The following is a 10,617-nucleotide window of genomic DNA, read 5'->3' on the forward strand; positions in this document are numbered from 1 at the left end:
AGAGGGTCATTCATCTTAAAACTATTCTAAGTCCTGATATGCTAAATCCTTTTAATCTCTAAGGTATCGTTTGGTTTGGTTAGGTAAGATAGAATAAAAATTAAAGTGGATAGTTATAAACAAAAAATAATAATATTATTCTTTTCTTTATATTAGATTTTGAATTTTTATATTTTATATATATATATTTTAAAATTTAAAATATAAAATTTTAAATTTTAAATTTTAAAATTAATTTTAAAATTTTAAAATCTCAAATTTATAATTTTAAATTTTAAACTTTAAATTTAAGATGAAATTTTAATTTAAAAATACAAAATATCAAATTCTAAATAAAAAGATTTAAAATATCAAATTTTAAAATTTAAAATTAAAAAATTTAAATTTTAAATTTTAAATTTTGTAATAAAAAATTATAAATTTTAAAATTTAAACTTACGAAATTTAAATTTTATAATAAGTTAAAAATTCTCTCTCTCACTCACTCACTCACTCTCTCTCTCTCTCTCTCTCTTCACGGGTGGAACAAGCTGGGTTATCCCAGCTTGTTCCACCTTGGGGTGAGAACACTAGTTTCCACCTCTTAACGGGCAATTCTAAAATAGCCCGTTAAGGGGTAGGAACTAATGTTCTCACCATTTTTTGTTTGTGTTTGGAGGATAAGAATGGAATAAACCTTTTATTCCACACTTATCCTCCAACCAAACATCGCTTAAGGGATTAAGAGGTTTAGTCCAACTATATTTATATATCCATATGACTGTTTCAAATCCTAGATGTGTTACATCCACCCTGAAAATTCTCTGGACCCCTTGGATTTTGTCAAGGAAATAACTGGTGGTCTTTGTCATTGGCACTTATAAGCTTAACTCACGACACTAGCGATGATTCCAACTACAAAGCTACTACACAGAGTTGAGAGACCTTCCCCTTCTTTCTAATGAATTTATCTTTTTTTTAACTTTTTGAGTAACCTTGTTTCTTCCAAAAGAAAAGAATAAGACCCGTATGAGCGCCCGCGCCCGATCATAGGCTCCGAGGGCAAGTTTTGGTAGTTTTGATCTCGGGTCCAGCAAACTCGCAAGCTTGTGGAATCCAAAATCGCGCCGTCGGAGGCCTACATCCAGATCCAGTTCCCACCCCGCTACACAAAGTAATGACATCCTCAGAAGTTTCATTTGCGGGTTCCAATGGGTACGGACCAATTGCTTCACAAAAACAATCAGCCAACCAAACACGAGGTTTCCACTTTCTCGCAATCGCTACTAATTTTAACCCCTCCCGCTCCGCCACAAACAACAGCTCAAAGAGAGAGAGAGAGAGAGAGAGAGATCGATCTAGAGAGAGAACGCTAGTATGCAAGACCGGGAAAACATGGAACTTTGCCATTGAAGTATCAAGGTAACCATTTATGAGTCTAGCAAAGAACATTGAAAAGACCTAAAAGGAGTAAGTAAAAAGTATGCAAAGCATTGTTAGCTCCTATACTACAACAAATGTTTTACTTAAGCCCTTATTCTTCTCAAATGGATATCAGTGGACCCCTTGGAACTTCTGTATACCACATTGGATGCTGCCGTCATCTACTGTTTAAGCCCACTATAACAAGAACGATGGCCTGAATGCCACATATGCATCTTCTGGAAGAAAACTTCCAAGTTATTCCCTTTTACGTTAAAAGGAGCATCTGATAACAGAAGTGCTCATTTGAAAAGAAGAATAAGGAATAAACGAAGCAGCTAGCATGCTACCTATCTCTCAAAAAAAAAAAAAAAAAAAAAAAGTTACGAGTTTCTAGTGAAGAGGCTACTTGGACGAATATTAAAAAGAGAGTTTAATGGCGAATTTTCAAGTAAACGATGCTTCACGGCTTCACCCAGCATCCACATCATCATGCCCATCAATGAACATGAAAGTTGGTCATAGTAAGATAATTTTACTACTTGTAGAAGTTCTGGAGATCAAATGCTTCACTTCATGAGGATGGAGCCTGGGGGCCAAAGTTTTGAAAGAGTTCACAGAAAATAGGAGGTCAGCAACCGTTAAAGAAACCCCACAGTCAGGACCTAAGACCGGCTAGGGTTGGCAATTTCTGACGCGCGTGATTAAATGACTCCAACACAACCAACATGACAAAAGGTTACTGAGAGAACTCCAACATCGATACAACACAAACTTGTTTACCCTTTACCCCAAGAATGTTTCGGCATGACACAATGTGACACAATTAGAAGAGTCAAACGTTATGAGCATCTAGTTGAGGTCCTATTACAGATATTTAGACTGTTTTTAAATTGACACGACTAACACTACTGTGGAACACAATCACAACACGCAATTAGGGACACAGTTTTGAGCTTTTCTCATGTAACACTTCTTTCCAATGATAAAGCATTCCATGAGCAGTATAGGCACTACAACCTTAAAAATCCTAACAAGGACTATAATCAGGGAGACGAGCTTCTGCCCCCCTATTGAGCTATCTATCTCATCTGATAACTTCGGGATGTAAGGAGACAGTAGTAAAACAACATGATATAACTAGCATTTTTACCCAGGCTGAAAAATGGAAGGAAAAACAGGATTCCAGAAGCCGACTGACCCCTTCTTTTGCAATCTAATCACATCCCCTGCTGTAGACAGGACAAACCATTCGAATGCAGCTCAAATAGCAAATTCATTTGAGGATTCACCAGGGTAAATTCTACTGCTGTGAGAATCAAACCTAAAACCCAAGTTTCATGTTTAATTCTCCAACCTCAGTAACTGATATTGACTCCATCCAAATGTCAGGAATGATAAATATTAATAAAATCTAAAACTGAATAATCACAAAGACAGTCCCGGTATGGTGCCTTTTTGCTATGAAAACAAAAAGCTAGAGTGCAATCCCCAATCCTGTGAGCCAGTACAAAGACCATACAAGGGATGTAAGAAATGTGCATTTTGAATGCACAATTAGAGCAGCTGATTAGTATCCTAGAGATAAACAAGCACATCGAAAGATAAACTAGAGCCGGAAAAGCAAACTATAGACTAGCATTCTATAACTAAAATAAGCTTTAGACCCACAATGAATAGAAAAGCACGAATTCATAGTCCAAATAAAAGATAGATTTTTACAGTAAGTATCTGATAGCTGTCTAGCAGCAAGTAATTAATTTATGCCTTCTTTTAAGGTGAAATGATAATAAAAAGTGGAAAGAAAAATGAATTAAAAAATGAGTCTTTAGAAGGATCTGAAAAGGAAAGCAGCCAAACCTATTGCTCATCTTATCCTGACTCTCAAAATGACAGCTCAGACCCTCCCCCAAAAAAAAAGGTTGGAGGTTTGCAGCCAAACTGAAGTCTGATGGGAACAGATACCAGCCAACGGCCATAATGAGATACCGCCATCCAAAAGAACCACCACTTAAACCATAAGATAAAACACACCTAATTGTTGGCTTAATTCTCCCCCTATCTTCTATTTTTGTTTTAATTTTCTCTAATTCTTATAGTTTGTGTCTTTGTTTGCATTTAGCTCTTTTTTTCAATGCTGTTTATTACGCCCATAACTAAACAAGGAAAACATATTACCCGAACCAGAGGATCCTTTCCTAAACTTCTTTTGATCCCTTCCCAATATATGCCCCCTCCACAGAATTTTCTTAAACTAAAGCTCATAAGGTGTCACTCCTGGCTAAACTCCTTGCAGAATTTTGTTCACTTGAATCAGTATGCCCAGTAAAAGCATGATTTACCCCATTGCCGTGAATATCCCCCCTTTGTGGCCAGGTATTAAGATTATTACCAGACGCTGATCGGTTAAGAATTGAATCTGCACGAGTTGGTCCCCTCATGCGACTTCGAATGTTCATCGCATCCAGTCCGAAAGTTTGAAAATGAGCAGAAAGAGTATCCACATTGGTAGCAGCAGAAGCAGGAGTAGCAGGAGAGGATGGACCAGAAGCAGAAATAATATTGTTAGGTTTGGGAAGCACCCAATTCATCCAGTCATTGCGCCTCCTTATCTTATCTCCCTATATAAGAGCATAAGAGATAATAAGAAAGAAAAGAAACCCGCAGACAAAAAACCAATAGTTTAACATTATGGTAACGCTCATTTCACAGACAATAAGGTTAAAGTTATCCCTCATTCTGTCAAACACAGCTGATACATGGCCGTGGATAGTTGTTCTGCTAGTTCCGGCTTTCTAGGATAATTCGGTTGTCACTCGCTTTAACTTGGGCCCCTAACCATCACAACTATCCCTCCTCATTACATTGACAATCTAATGTCAACCAGTTATACCTGAATAGTAGAAAAATTAAAATAGACGAACTTATCTCCGTTATCTCTCAACCAAACTACCTAAAGAGATTCACGAAATTATATAGAACACAATAGCATGTTTAAGTTTCTGTACATCATTGATGTCTTACCCTAAAGCAATCTAGAAAGAGGCATTAATCGGGACTTAGTTTGTACGATGGAACGAGAATTCCTTCAGAAAATGTCTATAGTTTGCCAAATAATGTGAATAAATGTGGCTGGAAGAGTTCAGAAAAATGTTAATATTGAAATAGACTAGAAAAAAGGATACCTGTAGCTCCGCCACGGTTGATAACTGCACTGTTTCTACTATAAACTCCAGGCTATTGGTGATTTCTCTGACCTGCAAAAACATTTTAGCAGGCTGTTGTCATGAACATGCATAAAAAATATTAGATAAAATTCAAAAAAAATGAGAACAAACGGAATTCAAGATGATTAGCATGGTTATAAGGCTAATCAACCAATGTAAGACTTCATTTCCATAAATCAAATGTTTCACGAATAACGACCATCATCGCGTCTTTAAATCGTACTTAGGTTCATAGCACCATGGATAGAAGACTGCATAACAGACCAACCACAAACATGACACTTCATTGTAGGTAGCACAGTATGCTGCTTAGTGCGCATTGCTCCCAGAGTACATCACATTTGTGGATCCAATAACTAAAGGTACTTTTGGTATTGTATATCCTATTTCTAATCTATGGTATCGAAGACACCATAGATTGCCTTAATTTTGTTACTGTGAGTTTGCATACTTGCACCATATTCTAATTATAACCACAGGAGAAGTATAGTAACTTTTTGCTTTGTTGTCGATTAGGTTTCAAACTAATGGTAACAATCAGAAAGAAGTTCATCACTGGCTCCTCCAATCACATAGAAGAGGGGGAAAAAAAACAAAAAAGATAAACAATGACAACGAACCTAACATTTCAAATGAGATAAATTAGCCAGAGAGGACTGCCAGAGAAGAGGCAGACTAGATTATCTTACCGAGTTAATCAGTAATAATTAGTAAAGCAACATGTAACATCTCAGCACACATAGATGATATTCTCTAACAAATCTAATCTTGAAAATCTAAATAATCGGAAAAAGAATATAAGCAAGTGTGCCGCAAATAATTTGAACTGACCCATATAGTGGGCGGATATAGTCCAAACAAGCAAATATAAAGGCCACTAATAAGGCGAGAAGTAAGTCAATTTGCATCAGATACTAAGAAAGAAAATATAATTAATTCAAAATATTAGGAAATAAATGTACATAGTGTATCCTAAAATATCTAGAAATTGTCATACCACTGCAGCCATATAATGTATATATTTGTCTCACATGCATGTTTGTGCAACATTGCTTGTTATTCATATCTAATGATTTCATTATTATCCTTGTATTGACCAACACATCCTTCTAAAATGTAGCCTATTCTACAATCCAATTCAGCTTATATAAGCAAATGTGATGTACAAAGAAATAAGAGACTATGATCTGTCGATATTAAAACCAGCAGAGTCAAATTTAATATTGAATTGTCTCAATTTCAAGATTTGTGTAGCATTGCCTTATATACCTCCTTTAGCATTTTGATCTAAAATAAGAAAAAGAAATTAAGCAGAAGCATGCTAAACTGCAGCAGTATAGACATCAGAAGTAATTGATCAGACTCGCAAAGCCACTGAACAAGTTTGGCAGCCACCTTTCCGGCAAAAACAGTAATTCAGTCTCTGACGTGCAGAACAATATATGATGTGCACAAAAACAGCCAACATCATAAGTCACCATTGGAGATATGAGAAAACAGAAAGAGTAGCAAACAAGTGTTAGACCAGCAGACCCAAAAATGTTTATCTGTATAATGGAAAAGATAATTGGCAAAGCAAGAACGGAGTAGTTTTGAATTCAGTCTGTTGCAAGGTCCCGATATCCTAATTGTAAAGGATGATTCTTTCGATCAACAGATGATTTATCATGCTCCCGGACAATGATTTAGAGGCTGTGTACGCTATGCAGTTGTTGAGACCTATTCAGACAAATACCAATTACTACGTCCCTAAACAAAAAAGATAGGTTTAACACGATATTCATGCATCCAAATGGTCCCTTCAGTCACAAAGTAAAATGTTAAACAAAATTAATTCATACATGTGTATACATACATACATACATGTGACATCTGAATTCAAGATGATGGGAATTGACAATCTACAACGTTCAAGTTGATCTAGAGCATTTGAACCTCATAGAAATCAAGTTTCATAACTTTTTTGAAATCATTTTCTCGTTCAGCAAGTGGCCGCAAAATGAACGGCCAATAACGAACAAGCCTCTAAAAATCTATGATAGAACTCTCAAATTCAAGATCAAGATTATTCATTTTGATCTAAAAAGTTAAGAAAATTTTCTATCAAAATTAAACTAATTTAGAACATGCCACACCATAAAACGAGAAAACGCATCATGTAGACCGTAAAAATTGTTCAATTTTGGGATTACTTGATTGCAAGTTGAATGATATCAATTGCAAGTTAAATGATGTCGAAAAATTACAAATTCAATTTTTAAAAGGTTAATATGCTCTAGATCAACTTCCAAGGTCTGGATCGTCGATTCGGACATCCCATCATCAAAAATGACTTAAAAGAGTACCAGAGCCCAAATACATTAAAGAATATTCTAGCCCAATTCTACATACATATACATATATACGCACATACATACGTGTGTGTATATATGTGTATGTATATACATATATACATTCAAACGTCCCATCATCAAAAATGACTCAAGAGTACCAGAGCCCGAATACTTTAAAGAGTATTCTAGCCCAACTCTACATACAAATACATATATACACATACATACATACGTGTTTGTGTATATATATAGAATTGATCTCCTATGCATTTGAAAGCACCAAGTCATTAGTGCTTGTAGGTTTCGGCCTTTAGATGAAGATTTGTAGGGTTAGAATAATAGTGGTCCCCTAGAGTTGAGTGGGTGATTGGTGGAATAGCATAATCTAAGGGATAGAATTGGCCAAAAAGATAGATCTAACGGCAGAAAACTTACCACCACCAAGTGCTTGGTGCTTTTAGAAGCTCCATAGCTGGAATATGTGTGTGTTTATATATATATATATATAGAATTGAGCTAGAATACTTTTAGAAGCACCAAAAGCACCAACCCCTCGGTGCTTCTAAGTTCCTAGCCCTTGGATCTACTCCTTAATTACTAATACCCTTTGGATCAAACACTATTCCACCTACCACCACCTACCACCAACATCTCAACCCTACATCTCTCCATCCAATGATTAAAAACTCAAAAGCACCACCCCCTTGGTGCTTTTGAGAGTATCTTTCTTAGCTCAATTATATATATATATATATATTATATAGAGAGAGAGAGAGGGAAGGAGAGAGAGCTAGGCTGGCTATTACTATCAGTGTCACGGAGGGCTCCATGTCTACAAATTGTTTTTCAATGACGTAGCTTCAAATCGAACTACGCTATCGTTAGATTGATCTACACTATTAAAAGTATTAGAACTAAATTTCATTATTTTTTTGACATCAATTTTAGCCTATCAAACAAGTGTCTAAAAATGAACACTGAAAATACAAAATCTCATAAAAAAGATGATTATAAAAGATTGAATTAAAGCATCAAATGGTGTTTCTTACTCTAAATAGTGAAAATTGAATTTCTTATAAAAATTTCATCAGATTTGGATTGTTTTACACCGTTAAATTCACAAGCATCACAGATCGACCATTAAATATTTCATATTTGAGGACCTCTTGATCACTAGCAAATGATTCAAAAAATTATGAAATTTAGTTCCAATACTTTTTAATAGTGTAGATTCAAGTTACGGAGCTGATCGTCGATTTGGAGCCGCATCATTGAAAACAACTTGGTAACACGTGAGGCCTCCGTAACTACACTCATAGTATTAACCAACCTACTTCAAAAGCCAAGGGGTGGTTGCTTTTGAGTTTTTAAGGCATCGATGGAGAGATGTAGGATTGAGATGATGGGTAGTAATAGTAGGTGGGAATAGTGTTTGACTCGGTAAATTAGTATTAAGAGTAGATCCAGAGGGCAAAACTTACAAGCACTAAGGGTTGGTGCTTCTAAAAGGTATTCTAGCTCATTCTATATATTATATTATATTATCATATATATATATATATAATTAGAGAGAGAGTATATGCTACTATACTATCAATAGTAAATAAGCCTTCAGTCCTATTGAGTTTTTACCGTTGGATTGAAGGATCGTTGCGGTTTAGGAAATGATAGTATGGTTCTCCGTTAACATTGATAGTGTCGCCTAGGGTTTGATGGGTGTTGGTTTAATAGTATAATCTAACGGGTGAATGATCAAAGGGTCGATCTAACATAAAAAACTCCAATAGTACAAAGGCTTAGTACTATCGATAGTATATGTAGCTGGACTATATATATATATAATATATATATATATATATATATATAATATAGTATATATATATTAGAGCTAAGTCTCCTATATATCTATAGTACCGAGGCTCCAGTCTGTAGCTCTTCGTTCGATCTAGGGTGTTCAAATCAACGATCACATTACCGTAAAATGATCTAGGTATTTAAAATTTTTAGAAATAAAATTTTATACTTTCGATACAGTTTACTTTACTTTATGATCAAACCATTTAAAATTGTCAATTTTCATGGCTACCTATGGCAGTTGGAAGTTTAACGATGTAAAGAATCTTAAATTTTCTTCAAATTTTGATAGGAAAATACTTTTAAACTATCTAGATTATGGTTAACATTCTTGATCTTGAATTTAAAAGTCCTATGCTGAAATTTTAAAGATTATTCAATTTCCACTGTCCATTTTGACATAGTTTATTTACTATGTAAACGATGTCGAAAAAAATTAAAATTTTATTCCTAAGAACTTCATATACCCTAGATCATATTTAACGGTGTAGATCGTTAATTTGAATACCCTAAAATCGAAGATAAGACTATAGTACCAGAGCACCTATACTATAGATAGTATAGTAGCCTAATCCTATATATATATATATATATATATATATATATATATATATATATATAGTCCAGCTACTATACTCTTATAAGTACGATCGCTCTCGTACTCATAAGTCGTTTTCGATGATAGAACTTCCAAATCGACGATCCATACGGTTAAACATTATCTAAAACATTTAAAACTTCTAGAAATCAAATTTCATAATTTTTCGATATCATTTACCTTACAATCAAAAGCTCACAAAATTGACAATTTGTAACAGCCGGTATGGGATACTTGCTAGTTTAACGTTGTAAAAGAATCGGAATAGGTTGAATTTTTAATAGAAAATTCTATTCACTACCTAGATAAAAGTCAATAACTCTAATCTTAAATTGAAGGATCCGATCATCTATTTTTAGAACGTCGTTCGATTTTGACCGTTCATTTTATGCCCGCTAGATGGACTTTATTATGATTTCGAAAAATTACGAAATTTATTTTTTAGAAGTTTCAAATACTTTAGATCATATTTAATGGAGTGGATCGTCAATTCAAAAGATCCATCATCAAAAACAACTTATGAGTACGAAAGGCTCTATACTCATAAAAGTATAGTAACCCTAGCCTATATGTATATATGTATATATATGTATACATATATATGTATACATATATATGTATACATATATATATATACATATATATATAGAGTCCGGCTACTATACTATTATGAGTACGATCGCCCTCGTACTCGTAAGTTGTTTTCGATGATAGAGCTTCCGAATCGATGATCCACACCGTTAAACGTTATCTAGAGCATTTGAAACATCTAGAAATCAAATTTCATAATTTTTCGACATCATTTACCTCACGATCAAAAGCTCACAAAATTGACAATTTTTAACGGCCGGTATGGAATACTTGCTAGTTTAGCGATGCAAAAAAATTCGAATTGGTTGAATTTTTGATAGAAAATTCTATTCACTACCTAAATAAAGATCAATAACTCCGATCTTAAATTGAAGGGTCCGATCATCCATTTTTAAGACATCGTTCGATTTTGACCGTTCATTTTATGCCCGCTTGATGGACTTTATTATGATTTCCAAAAAATTACGAAATTTATTTTCTAAAATTTCAAATACTCTAGATCATATTTAACAGATGATCGTCGATTTCGGACAGCTCCATCATCAAAACAACTTATGAGTACGAAAGGCCCAATGACTCATTATGTCTAGTGTATCCTACGTCTATATTATGT

At 34.5% G+C, this 10,617-nt stretch overlaps 1 protein-coding gene across 1 annotated transcript in view; it reads right to left on the reverse strand.

Annotated features, from left to right (window-relative positions):
• The window catches only part of LOC109714099 (la-related protein 1C-like), an 11,049-nt gene continuing 3,506 nt past the window's right edge, over window positions 3,075-10,617 (reverse strand). The window contains exons 5-6 of the mRNA XM_020238532.1: window positions 4,587-4,658; window positions 3,075-4,022 (exon numbers count right to left, since the gene is read on the reverse strand). Of these exons, the coding sequence (XP_020094121.1) occupies window positions 3,663-4,022; window positions 4,587-4,658 (432 nt within the window). The 3' untranslated portion in view covers window positions 3,075-3,662. The remainder of the gene's footprint in view (window positions 4,023-4,586; window positions 4,659-10,617) is intronic.

The sequence above is a fragment of the Ananas comosus genome, linkage group 8 (assembly GCF_001540865.1).
Source record: "Ananas comosus cultivar F153 linkage group 8, ASM154086v1, whole genome shotgun sequence".
In the NCBI taxonomy this organism is placed as follows: domain Eukaryota; kingdom Viridiplantae; phylum Streptophyta; class Magnoliopsida; order Poales; family Bromeliaceae; genus Ananas; species Ananas comosus.